Raw genomic sequence first — 14,236 nt, forward strand, 5'->3', positions numbered from 1 at the left:
GAGTGTGGGAGGGAACCGGAGCACCCAGCGAAAACCCACGCAGGTCACAAGGAGAACGTACAAACTCAGTACAGACAGTATCTGCAGTCAGGATGGAACCCGGGTCTCTGGCGCTGTAAGGCAGCAACTCTACCGCTGCGCCACCGTGCTGCTGTAAGTTTTATTATTAAGTAGGTGGGAAAGTTGGGAATTAAGCTTCATGAGGCTTTTCTGCCTTCAGTGAGATCCTGGCAATTTTTGCTCTGACTCCATCTGCTCATCTTTGGGTGATACCCTTTAATATTGTAGATTCCCAAAACGTTTAAAATTGATTATAAACTCATATGAACCGGAGCACCCGGAGAAAACCCATGCAGGTCACGGGGAGAACGTACAAAACTCCGTTCAGACAGCACCCGTAGTCAGGATCGAACCTGGGTCTTTGGCGCTGTAAGGCAGCATCTCTATCACTGTGACACAGTGCCACAGTTGTTGAGAAGTTCTTTGTCCTTTTCATCTTTTTTCTCCTGAGAGATACTGCCTGACCCGCTGAGTTACTCCAGCACTTTGTGTCTATGTCGAGAGGTTATGTTTGCTTGACTATCAGGAGAATGAATTGTTACAACTAGAATAAATCATTCCTGTTGTATAACATCAGTTGGATTAGACAGCCACAAGATGGCATGTTTTTTTTGCAACATGAACAGATAAACAAGAACATTAAATTGGACATATTTCATTCCACGTGTCTAAACAGTTTCAAAATTTAGAAACCTTTTAACCAAAATACCATGAAAGAAACTTTGTAGTGTTCTCTGCTCTAATAAATATACAAGATTTGAATTATAAATGGAAAGGATTGGCTGTTTACAGAAATCCAGTCCGTTATTTTTAGCAGGTGATGTATGGTCGGAGTTTCGCGATGAACACCATTTTCCACCTCCACAAATCACTAGAAAATGTAGACACGTTTATATCCCTATCTGTCTCTGCCCTTTTGCTAGTAGATGCAACTCCATCACATCAGGAACCTTTTTAGTTTTAGTTTAGTTTGGAGATACAGCGCGGAATCAGGCCCTTTGGCCCACCGAGTCCGCAGTGACCACCGATCCCCGCACGCTTGCATTATCCTTCACACTAGGGACAATTTACAATTTTACCGAAGCCAACTAACCCACAAACCTGTGCGTCTTTGGAATGTGGGAGGAAACCGGAGCACCCGGAGTAAACCAACGCAGGTAACGGGGAGAACGTACAAACTCCCTACAGAGGGCACCTGTGGTCAGTATCTAACCCAGGCCTCTAGCGCTGTAAGGCAGCAACTCTACCGCTGTGCCACCCTAAAGTCATTCAGATGCAGATTTGAACTAGGCTGGCGTGCCATCAGTAATCGCCAAGTTCCTTTGTAAATTGTAATTTTATATCACGTCATGACCTACTCAGATTTTCCATGTCTCTCACTGACTTTTCATTGGCTTTATGGAATTGGTGAACTTGCATTTAAAACTGATTTATTTTGTGGTTACATTTATACTAAACTGATTAGAACAGTTTAAATCCAATACTTTAATAATTTAATAATTATAACATCTATGTTATTTCTTCAAAATCATGTTATTGTTTTAAAATAAAGACAGTATTTTCACTGCTATGTTTAACTATTCTTTTGATGATGTTTTTTGTTATTGTACCGGGTTCTTTCTATAAACCAAAATCAGCTTAGGCAGCACAGTGCCGCAGTTGGTAGAAGTACTTTAGGGCGGCACGGTAGAGTTGCTGCCTCAGGGCGCCAGAGACCCGGGTTCCACCCTGACTATGGGTGCTGTCCGTACGTTGTACGTTCTCCCCGTGACCTGGGTGGGTTTTCTCCGGGTGCTGTGCTTTCCCCCTACACTCCAAAGATGTACAGGTTTGTAGGTTAATTGACTTGGTAAAATTGTAAATTGTCTCTAGTGTGTAGGATAGTGCGGGGATCGCTGGTTGGTGCGGACACGGTGGGCCAAAAGGTCTGTTTCCGCACTGTATCTCTAAAACAAAAAAAAACGGAATTAAAACTGTTGCCTCAGAGCACCAGAAACCTGAGCTGGATCCTGACCTCAGGTAGTATAAGAAAATAACTGCAGATGCTGGTACAAATCGATTTATTCACAAAATGCTGGAGTAACTCAGCAGGTCAGGCAGCAAGGATAAGATAGACACAAAGTGCTGGAGTAACTCAGTGGGTCAGGCAGCATCTCTGGAGAAAAAGGAAAGGTGAGGTTTTGGGTCGAGACCCTTCTTCAGACTGAAGAAGGGTCTCGACCCGAAACGTCACCCATTCCTTCTCTCCCGAGATGCTGCCTGACCTGCTGAGTTACTCCAGCATTTTGTGAATCAATCCTGACCTCAGGTGCTGTCCGTGTGCACATTCTCCCTGTGACCGCGTGGGTTTCCTCCAGGTGCTTTGGTTTCCTCTCACATCCCAAATACGTGCAGGTTTGTAGGTTAATTGGCCTCTGTAAATTGCCCCTAGTGTGTAGGGAGGTAGGGAGTGGATGAGAAAGTGGGATAACATAGAACTAGTGTGAACGGGTGCATAATGAACGGCGTTGACTTGGTTGGGTGAAGGGCCTGTTTCCATGCTATATCTCTAAACTGAAGTCATTAATAATTCGGCAACTTTTTTTGACGAGATATTTGGATTATTGGAGAACTAACTGGCTTCAAGGATAAGATAGACACAAAGTGCTGGAGTAACTCAGTGGGTCAGGCAGCATCTCTGGAGAAAAAGGAAAGGTGAGGTTTTGGGTCGAGACCCTTCTTCAGCCTGAAGAAAGGTCCTGACCCGAAATGTCACCCATCCTTTTTCTCCAGAGATGCTGCCTGATCCGCTGAGTTACTCCAGCACTTTGTGTCTCTCCAGATATAGCACCTTGATGGAATCACCCAAACTTGCTGTGCATAAGATGCCATTATGATCCACAGGGTCAGCTTTGTCCCTTGGCTAGAGTAATCTATAACTAATGAGGGCGTGCAGCGTAGGTTTACTAGGTTAATTCCCGGAATGGCTGGGTCGTATGTTGAAAGACTGGAGCGACTAGGCTTATATAAACTGGAATTTAGAAGGATGAGAGGGGATCTTATCGAAACATATAAGATTATTAAGGGGTTGGACACTTTAGAGGCAGGAAACATGTTCCCAATGTTGAGGGAGTCCAGAACCAGGGGCCACAGTTTAAGAATAAGGGGTAGGCCATTTACAACGGAGATGAGGAAAAATGTTTTCAGTCAGAGAGTTGTGAATCTGTGGAATTCACTGCCTCAGAAGGCAGTAGAGGCCAATTCTCTGAATGCATTCAAGAGAGAGCTAGATAGAGCTCTTAAGGATAGCGGAGTCAGGGAGTATGGGGAGAAGGCAGGAACGGGCTACTGATTGAGAATGATCACATTGAATGGTGGAGCTGGCTCGAAGGGCCGAATGGCCTACTCCTGCACCTATTGTCTATTGTCTAATTCCACAAATGTGTCCCATCCTGTAAACTTGAATTTACATGTGAATCAATGTTGCTTCGGAGTTCCGTTTGATCAAGATTATTTAATAATAATAATAATAATGCATTACATTTGTATAGCGCTTTTCTAAAAACTCAAAGACGCTTGAAGATATTGAAGATAGACGCAAAAAGCTGGAGTAACTCAGCGGGTCAGACAGCATTTCTGGAGAAAAGGAATGGGTGATGTTTCGGGTCAAAACCCTTCTTCAGACTGGACCCAGTGCTGAAGAAGGGTCTCGACCCGAAACGTCTCCTATTTACTCCAGCTAAATGACTCCAGCTTTTTGTGTGTATCTTCGGTTTAAACCAGCATCTGCAGTACCTTCTCACACAATGATTTAACATTGTTGGTTCATTTGGTTAAAAAAAACAGAGACAGAGGAGTTGTGTTAAAGAATGATTGGTGTGCAACTAAACAACTTTTTCGTCTATTCAGGGACCATAGAAGAGAAAATTTATCAAAGGCAGATCAGTAAGCAGAGTTTGTCCGGGACTGTGGTGGACATGAAGACGAAGAGACAGCACGCCAGCTTTTCACTGGAAGAACTTAGAAATCTTTTTCAATTAGATGAAGGCTCCGATTGTCTTACCCACGATCTCCTCTCCTGCGACTGCTTGAGTAATGGAGAGCTGCCAGGTACGTAGTGAGCCACGATGAAGTTGCAAACCAGATGTTAGATAGATACGAATAAAAGAGCAAATTAATAACTGTCATATGAAGAAAGATTGGAAAGACTAGGCTTGTATTCACTGGAATTTAGATGAGAGGGGATCTTATAGAAACATAAAATTATGAAAGGACTGGACAAGCTGGATGCAGGAAAAATTTTCCCAATGTTGGGGGAGTCCAGAACCAGGGGCCACAGTCTAAGAATAAAGGGCAGGCCATTTAAAACTGAAGTGAGAAAAACCTTTTCACCCAGAGGGTTGTGAATTTGTGGAATTCTCTGCCACAGAAGGCAGTGGAGGCCAATTCACTGGATAAATTTAAAAGAGAGTTAGATAGAGCTCTAGGGGCTAGCGGAATCAAGGGATTTGGGGAGAAGGCAGGCACGGGTTACTGATTGTGGATGATCAGCATTATCACAAATGACAAATGACCTCCTGCACCTGTTTTCTATGTTTCTATATCTTTCGTATCTGGCATACCAGGATGTTCAAAAGGTAGAAGTAAGGAACTGCAGATGCTGGTTTTACACAAAACGACATAGCAGGTTGGGCAGCATCTCTGGAGAACATGGATAGGTGACGTTTTGGGTCGGGACCCATTGTCTCTTGACCCTTGTTCTCCAGAGATGCTGCCTGACCCGCTTCGTTACTCTGGCACTTTGTGTCTATCTTTGGTATGAACCTGCATTTGCAGTTCTTTGTTTCTATTACTGACCCTTTGTCCAAACCTGAAACGTCACCTATCCATGTTCCCCAGAGATGCTGCCTGACCCGCTGAGTTACTCCAGCACTCTGAACCACGATGTTCCTTGCTCAGAGTTGATGCACGTGACCTTGTCAACTGTTATGTCCTCGTGTCAGAATAGATCAATTGGCATGAATTGCTTTATCCCAGTGGTCAGATGTAAGGAACTGGTCTGAGCTGAGACATCTGGCTTTACTTTCCATTATTTTCCCGATTGCTACTTAGCTCCTCTTTTGACTTAACGATAAACATCTGGAACATTACTGTGTGAGAAATCTTGAACAATCTCATTGAGCTGTATTTAAATAGCAGTTGCTAAAGGAAAACGCATCATGCAGCTTTAGACTTTAAAGACACAGCGCGTAAACAGGCCCTTTGGCCCACCGAGTCCACGCCGACCAGCAATCCCCGCACAATAACGCTACCCACCCACACACACACACACACACCAGGGACAATTTTACATTTACACCAAGCCAATTGACCTACAAAACCTGTCCATCTTTGGAGTGTGGGAGGAAACCGGAGCACCCGGAGAAAACCCACGCGGTTACGGGGAGAACGTACAAACTCCATACAGACAGCACCCGTAGTCAGGGATCAAAACCGAGTCTCTGGCGCTGTAAGGCAGCAGCTCTACTGCAATAGGAGCAATATCAAATTAAATCTTACACTCACCAAAGAGATATCGGGACTAGTGCGGCAGGCTTTAAAGAATGCTTTCAACTTAAGGAAGACTGAAAGGTATGATAATGAAATTTCAGCATCTGTGCCCTAGGCAGCTGAAGATATAGCTGCCTTAATGTCAGTATAATTTATGAATATTTTATTTGAAAATTGCATTATGCCACAATTGATCAATTCCGTTAACATTTACAGATAGTTGCCTCGAAATTCAAGGGTGCCACATTTATTTCTACACAGCTGGTGGTGCTGCTGCCTCACAGCGCCAGAGGCCCGGGTTTGATCCTGACCTCGACCGCTGTCTGTACGGAGTTTGCACGTTCTCCCTGTGACTGCGTGTGTTTCCTCCGGTTGCTCCGGTTTCCTCCCACGTCCCAAAGGCGTGAAGGTGATTAGGTTAATTGGCCCTCTGTAAATTGCTTCTAGTAGTAAGTGGGTGGATGAGAAAGTGTGATAACATAGAACTAGTGTGAATGGGTGATAGATGGTCGGCATGGGCTTGTTTCCATGCTGTATCTCTAAAACCAAAGTTAAATCCAAAACAAAAAAAGTTACGGGTAAAATCACGTGTACATATTTTGAAGTGTTTGAACCCATTACCTGTAGAAGTCCCACTCATCAGCTATTGGTCTGGACATTTATGAGTGCAATTTGCCTCAGTGTCAGTGTTGGTTTGGTTTGGAGATGCAGCACGGAAACAGGCCCGAGTCCACGCCCACCAGCGATCTCCGCACACTAACGCTATCCTAAACACACTAGGCACAATGTACAATTATACCAAGCCTATTAGCCTACAAACCTGTGCGTCTGGAGTGTGGGAGGAAACTGAAGATCCCGGAGAGAACCCACGCATGTCACGGGGAGAACGTGTAAACTCCGTACACACAGCACCCGTAATCAGGATGGAACCCGAGTCTCTGGCAGTGTAAGGCAGCAACTCTATCTCTGCACCAACATGCCAGCCAAGTTATTTTCCAGCGTTGTTTAGTTTAGAGATACAGCGTGGAGACAGGCCGGAACTAATAGCGGCATTTAAGAGGATTTTTAGATAGGCACATGGATATGCAAGGAATGAATGATATGGATCATGTGTGGGCATAAAAAAACCCTAATTTAACTTGGCATAATGTTCGGCATGGACAATGTGGGCCATCGGGCCTCTTCCCGCGTAGGAAGGAACTGCAGATGCTAGTTTACACCGAAGATAGATGCTAAATGCCGGAGCAACTCAGCAGGTCAGGCAGCATCTCGGGAGAGAAGGTACAGGTGAAGTTTTGGGTTGAGACCCCTCAGAGCAGGGGGAAACTAGAGGCATCTATTCCTGTACTGTGCAGTTCTATGTTCTCACATTTCTAGGGTTTTGTGCTGTTCAAAACAGAATTCTTCAAATGATAACTGGTAGAGAACTGGAAAGTTTAGTGGTCAGTTCAGTATTTGGCTGAGAGTGAAACTGTTATGTTCTAAGGATTATCATCTGATATTATGCTGTTTAAGAGGTCAAAGCTATCATATAAAGTATACCACACAAGTTGGATCTGACAATCGCAGGCGGGCGGCTGTAGAGCAGTGCTTAAAATGTCCACGTGCAGCCCAACAATCCTCCCTTTACTTTGACGCAAGACACAAAAAAACTGGAGTGACTCAGCGGGTTAGGCAGCGTTTCTGGAGAAAAGGAATAGGCGGTGTCTCGGGTCGTGACCTTTCTCCAGACTGAGAGTTAGGGTAAAGGGAAACGAGAGAAATGGACGTCACTTAGAGTTAGATAGAGCTCTAGGGGCTAGCCGAATCGGGATATGGGGAGAAGGCAGGCACGGGTTACTGATTGTGGATGATCAGCCATGATCACAATGAATGGCGGTGCTGGCTCGAAGGGTCAAATGGCCTCCTCCTGCACCTATTTTCTATGTTTCTATATGTTAGAACAAATGAACGGCATGGTGGCACAGCAGTGGAGTTGCTGCCTTACAGCGCCAGAGACAAAAGCAACGATGATCACGGAGTGGTGGAGCCCACAATGGCCCATTGTTGGCTGTGGGGAAGGAGATAGATAACCAGTTACTTTAGTTGGGAGCATACAGAATGTTAACCTAAAGTGCTTCGAGAGACTGGTCCTGCAGCACATCAAAGCCAGCCTCCCACCCACCTTCGACCCACACCAGTTTGCCTACAGAGCAAATAGGTCTACAGGGGATGCCATCGACACTGCTCTTCACACTGCACTGACCCACCTTGAACACCAGGGGAGCTATGTGAGGATGCTCTTCCTCGACTTCAGCTCTGCCTTTAACACGGTCATCCCGAGCAGACTGGTCACCAAACTTTCCGACCTTGGATTTTCCCAAACCATCTGCCAATGGATCAAGGACTTCCTGACCAACCGCCCCCAGACCGTCAAAATAGGCCCTCACCTCTCCTCCACCATTACACTGAGCACCGGCTCACCACAGGGCTGTGTGTTGAGCCCCATCCTTTACTCCCTCTACACTCACGACTGCGCCCCCACCCATCCCACCAACACCATCATCAAGTTCGCGGATGACACGACTGTGGTTGGACTCATCTCAGGAGGAGATGAGACAGCCTATAGGGATGAAATCCAAAGGCTGGCAGCATGGTGTTCAGTGAACAATCTGGTCCTGAACTCCTCCAAAACAAAGGAACTTATAATTGACTTTAGAAAAACCAGTGTAGAATACGACCCACTCTACATCAATGGGGTCTGTGTGGAAAGGGTACCCGTTTTCAGGTTCCTGGGTACGCACATCGCAGAGGATCTTACCTGGTCTACCAACACCATCACCACAGTAAAGAAGGCACAGCAGAGACTCCACTTCCTGAGGATCCTCAGGAAAACCAACCTGCAGGAGAAGCTCATGTTGTCCTTCTATCGCTGCTCCATCGAGAGTGTGCTGGCATACTGTATAACCACATGGTATGCCAACTGCTCAGAAAAGGACAGGAAGGCCCTTCAGAGGGTCATCACGACGGCCCAGAAGATCATCGGCTGCTCACTGCCCTCCCTGGAGCACCTGTTCAGCCTACGCTGCCTCAGTAGAGCAGGCAAAATAATAAAAGATCCATCCCACCCCGGCCACCGTCTGTTTGTTCATCTGCCCTCTGGTCGACGTTTCAGGTCGATCAAATCCCGAACAAACAGACTTAAGAACAGTTTTTACCCCAGGGCCATACGAGAACTGAACACTACCTTTGCACTAGGCAACACCGTTAAAAAATCTTGTACTTAATATAATTGTATTTATGTATTTATTTGTTTTTGCATTTATTGCATATATGTTTGTACGCACCGTCAGGATTGGCTATTTTTTAATTTCGTTGTACTCGTTGCAATGACAATAAATGAATATTATTATTATTATTATTATATTATTATCTCAATGTGTGACTTCTTATTTTTAATTTGCCTGATTTATTTAATGAACATTTCCTAAGATTCATGAGTCCAAGGAGCAGAATTGAGCCATTCGGCCCACCAAGTCTATACCACCATATGAACATGGCTGGTTTATTTTTCCCTCTCAACCCCATTCTCCTGCCTTTTCCCTGTAACCTTTGACACCCTTAACGAACCTGTCAATCTCTGCTTTAAAAATACCCAATGACACGGCCTCCACAGCTGTTTGTGGCAATGAATTCCAAAGATTCACCACCCTCTGGCTAAAGAAATTCTTCATGTTCATTCTAAACGTACAGCCTTTCGTTCTGAGGCCATGCCCTCTGATAACATAGATCCAGTGTGAACAGGAGATCGAGGGCATGCTTTAAATGGTGTATCGTTCAATCAATCAATTAATCTAACAAAGCTTTAGCTACCAAAGAAACACTTGATGAAAACATGGTACGTTCAATGGGTGAATGATGCCAGTTTTAACCATCAGATTTAGTTTAGAGATGCATCGTGGAAACAGGCCCTTCTGCCCACCAAGTCCGTGTCGACCAGCGATCACCGTACACTTGCACTATCCTACACACGAGGGATATTTCCATTTTTACCGAGGCCAAATTAACCTACAAGCCTGTACATCTTTCGAGTGTGGGAGGAAACTGAGGCACCATGCAGTCACAGGGATAACGTACAAACACTGTACAGACAGCACCCGTAGTCATGATCGAATACCGGGTCTCTGGCGCTGTAAGGCAGTGACTCCACTGCTGTGCCACCATGCCGCCCATTTGTAGCGCGAAGGTTCATAAGGTCATAACGAATGGGAGTACAATTAGGCCATTCGGCCCATCAAGTCTACTCCGCCATTCAATCATGGCTGATCTATCTCTCCCTCCTAACCCCATTCCCCTGCCTTCTCCCCAAAACCTCTGACACCCGCACTAATCAAGAATCTATCTATCTCTGTCTTAAAAATATCCATTGGTCTCCGCAGCTTTCTGTGGCAACGAACTCCACCGATTCACCACCCTCTGAATAAAGAAATTCTTCCTTCCTAAAAGAACGTCCTTTAATTCTGAGGCTATGACCTCTAGTCCTAGACTCTCCCATTAGTGGAAACTAGTGGAAAGGTTTTTTAGAATGTATCTAGAAAGGAATTTTATGTCAATGAATTGTTTATTTTCCTTGCAGCAAGCAACGCTAAAAAGTCTCCGTCGGCTAGAACCTGTCAACTGGGTTGGAATTCAGAAACGGTCGATTCCAAGGACAACCTCTCTATGTCAGAACTCATGCAGTGGAAACACTACTCGGGAGAAATTCAAGACTTCCCCGATCCTTATCTTGAGAGAGCAAAGGAAAATATAACCTTTATGTTTCAGAACACGACAAAATCACAGAATGTAATCAATTGAGGAAAAAATAGGAAAGGGTACACATACCTGCAATGGAGAATCTCTTCTAATTTTGCTGACTTTCACTTAGAGGCTTGGTAAATTCTGTCTGAAGGTGGATTTACTCTATCCTGACCTCAGTCCATGGGACCTTTAGGAAGTTACTGGAAGGAAATGCAAATGCTGGTGTGAACCGAAGATAGACACAAAAAGCTGGAGTAACTCAGCGGGACAGGCAGCATCTCTGGAGTAAAGGAATTGGTGACTTTTGGGTGGAGACCCTTCTTCAGTTTGAACACCACGATTCCACAATATGACACAGTGCTGGAGTAACTCATTGAGTCAGGCAGCATCTCTGGAGAACATGGAGTCTAAAGAAGGGTCCTGACCCAAAAGGCCACCTCTTCCTTTTCTCCATTCTTTGAGTATAGAAGATTGTGGGGGATCTTATTGAAGACCAGCAAATCTTTAGCCAAAACGTGAACTATTCCTTTTCTCCAGAGATGCTGTCTGACCCGCTGAGTTACTCCAGCTTTTTGTGTCTGTCTTCAGACTTTGAATGTTGTTCATCACGGCTGTGAATAGGTACACAATGTTGGTGTTCATCAGCCTGGGCAGATACGAAATAAGGAACTAGGAACTGCAAATGCTGGTTTCCACAAAATGACACAAAGTGCTGGAGTAACTCAGGGAGCTAAAGTCGGGCAGCATCTCTGGATAACAAGGAGTCTGAAGAAGGGTCCCGACCCAAAACATCACCTATCCATGTTCTCCAGAGATGACCCTGACCTGCTGAGTTACTCCAGCACTTTGAGTCCTTTCAGATACAAAATAAACTTTCCTTTTGTGTGTACCAAAAACATCTTTCAATGAAAGATAGACACAAAATGCTGGAGTAACTCAGCGGGTCAGGCAGCATCTTTGGATAGAAGGAATAGTTTGTAGTGGGTCTGGACGCGACAGGAATCAGGCCAGACGCCAGGTAAGAAGTAACAATAACTTTAATACAGTATCTGAACATTCACTCACTCAGTCACCCGCACGAGTCAAACTCTAGCCCCTTCCAGCAAACCCCGTAGCCCCAGACCACTCTGTCCCAGGGAGCCAGAGAGTGGCCTAATCGCCCCTGTCCACTCAGTGCCGAGGGGAATGACCAAGGGAGTGGCCTAGCCCCCGGGCACCGCCACAAGTTGATGTTTCAGACTGAGGAAGGGTCTCGACCCGAAGCGACAGCATTCCTTCCATCTGGAGATGCTGCCTGTCCCGCTGAGTTACTCCAGCATTTTGTGTCTATCTGCGATGTAAACCAGCATCTGCAGTTCCTTCCTACACATCCTTCAACGGCATTGATTTAAAGCATTTCTCAGATCCGTCGCGCTTATTACAGGCGTGAGAAGTGACAAATGAACAATTTGACCCGGGTTACGTGGAGCTTTGTACGACAGCCTGGCCCTTTCCCCCAGCTCCCTCTACCCTGGACAGAATAAAAGCACAGGCTCAGAAATGAATCACAGCCGCCAAAGAAAAGAACCTGTCATATTTTGAATGTCACCGACAATGACTGAGTGAATCCAATGCACTTTTCCTTGCATGCAGCTAACAGGCAGTGACGATCTCTGGAGATTAATGTTCCCATTGGCTCCTAATTTACCCCCTCATCTGGGGTAGTGAAAAAAACGTAATAATTTCTGTAAATGCAGATAGCCTTGACCTATCTTTCCCAAGCTTTGATATTCAGTGGCACGGTGGCACAGCGGTAAAGTTGCTGCCTTACAGCGCCAGAGACCCGGGTTCGATCCTGACTTCGGGTGCTGTCTGCACGGAGTTTGTACGTTCTCCCCATGACCTGCGTGGGTTTTCTCCAAGATCTTCGGTTTCCTCCCACATTCCAAAGACGTATCGGTTTGTAGGTTAATTGGCTTGGTGTAAATGTAAAATTGTCCCTAGTGTGTGTAGAATAGTGTTAATGTGTGGGGATCGCTGGTCGGCGCGGACTCGGTGGGCCGAAGGGCCTGTTGCCGCGCTGTTTCTCTAAACTGAACAAAATCTGGTTTGCATTGTTGCATTCCAACTTAGCAAGATATTTGGCATCCGAACACACGTACTCTCTTGGTCTGAATGCAGGTGGTTGGCTAGATTCCCATCAAATCTGGTGCCCACATTGTAATAAATGACTTGTATTATGTTATGCACATGAGTTCTTTTGTGGCCGTTTGTGGCATTTCTTTTGAAACAGGCGTTAAATAAACTTGTTGAAGTAAAATGCTTGCTTTCTGGGGTGGCACGGTGGCGCAGAGGTAGATTTGCTGCCTTACAGCACCAGAGACCTGGGTTCCATCCTGACCGGGTGCTGTCTGTACAGAGTTTGTACGTTCTCCCAATGACCGCATGGGTTTTCTCCGGTTTCATCCCACACTCCACACAAGGGAGAGGGAATGCAAGGGTTATGTGAAGTTAGAGAAATCAACGTTCATACCGCTGGGTTTTAAGCTGCCCAAGCGAAATACGCTGTTCCTCCAATCTGCGTGTGACCTCCCACTGACAGTGGAGGAGACTCAGGGCAGAGAGGTCAGTGTGGGAATGGGAAGGGGACTTAAAATGTTTGGCAACCGGGATATCGCGTACTGAATATAAGAGTTCAGCTAAACGATCGCCCAGCCTGCACTTGGTCTCGCCGATACACAGGAGTCTAATATAGAATAAACCACAGATAAGAAGTGGCCTTCTCTTTGGACAATATTCACACTTGTTCATGATATATGTTACCGCACAACAGATACATTTAACAGACAGTATGCTCCATAAGTTCTAGCAGCAGAATGAGGCCATTCGGGGCATCAAGTTTTCTCCGCCATTCAATCATGGCTGACTTAGCTTTCCTTCTAAACTCCATTCTCCTGCTTTCACCCAATAACCCCTGACACCGGCATTAATCAAGAATCTTTCTATCTCTGACTTGAAAACATCCATTGACGACCTGCACAGCCTTCTATGGCAATGAATTCCACAGATTCACCACCCTCTGACTAAAGAAATTCCTCCTCATCTCCTTTCTAAAGGTACGTCCTTTTATTCTGAGGCTGTGGCCTCTGGTCCTCGACTCTCCCACTAGTGGAAACATCTTCTCCACATTCACTCTATTCAGGCCTTTCACTATTCAGTACATTTCAATGAGGTTCCCCCCTCATTCTAAACTTCAGCGAGTAGAGAGGCCCCGTGCCATCAAACGCTCATCATATGATAACCTCAATCACTCTCGTAAACCTCGTCTGGACCGTCTCCAACGCCAGCACATCCTTCCTCAGATATTGGGCCCAAACACTGCTCACAATGATGCTTTACTATTTCCAAACACATTAAACAGAACCCCATATTTTGCTTGGGTAGCTTACAACCCAGCAGTATAGAATATTGATTTATCTAACTTCAAGTAACCCTTGCATCCCCTCTCTCTCCGTCCCTCCCCCACCCTAGTCGCTGTACTAGTTTCACTGTCGTCCTGGTGAGTTCCATTGGCTGTAACTTGTTTTCACCTAGCCCACAGCTAACAGTGGTCTGTTTCCTTTATCATTGTTACCTTTTGCATTCATCTGTTCTATATCGCTCTATACATCACCGTCTATATCTCTCGTTTCCCTTTCCCCTGACTCTCAGTCTGAAGAAAGGTCTCAACCCGAAACGTCACCTGTTCCTTTTCTCCAAAGATGCTGCCTGACCTGCTGAATTACTCCAGTTTTTTGTGTCTATCTACACATTAAATATATGCTCATTTATGTTCGTAAAAATTGAAGTTCATGTTGTTTATGTTCAAGCTGTTCTATATCAAGAATTT

At 45.4% G+C, this 14,236-nt stretch overlaps 1 protein-coding gene across 3 annotated transcripts in view; it reads left to right on the top strand.

Annotated features, from left to right (window-relative positions):
• Window positions 1–12,634, top strand: part of rad54b (RAD54 homolog B) — a 111,852-nt gene extending 99,218 nt beyond the window's left edge. For all 3 annotated transcript variants that reach the window (XM_078397182.1, XM_078397181.1, XM_078397183.1), the window contains 2 exons: window positions 3,949–4,149; window positions 10,205–12,634. In XM_078397182.1, the coding sequence (XP_078253308.1) occupies window positions 3,949–4,149; window positions 10,205–10,425 (422 nt within the window). In that variant the 3' untranslated portion in view covers window positions 10,426–12,634. The remainder of the gene's footprint in view (window positions 1–3,948; window positions 4,150–10,204) is intronic.
• The last annotated feature ends 1,602 nt before the right edge of the window (window positions 12,635–14,236 follow it).

Source organism: Rhinoraja longicauda, chromosome 4 (assembly GCF_053455715.1).
Source record: "Rhinoraja longicauda isolate Sanriku21f chromosome 4, sRhiLon1.1, whole genome shotgun sequence".
In the NCBI taxonomy this organism is placed as follows: domain Eukaryota; kingdom Metazoa; phylum Chordata; class Chondrichthyes; order Rajiformes; family Arhynchobatidae; genus Rhinoraja; species Rhinoraja longicauda.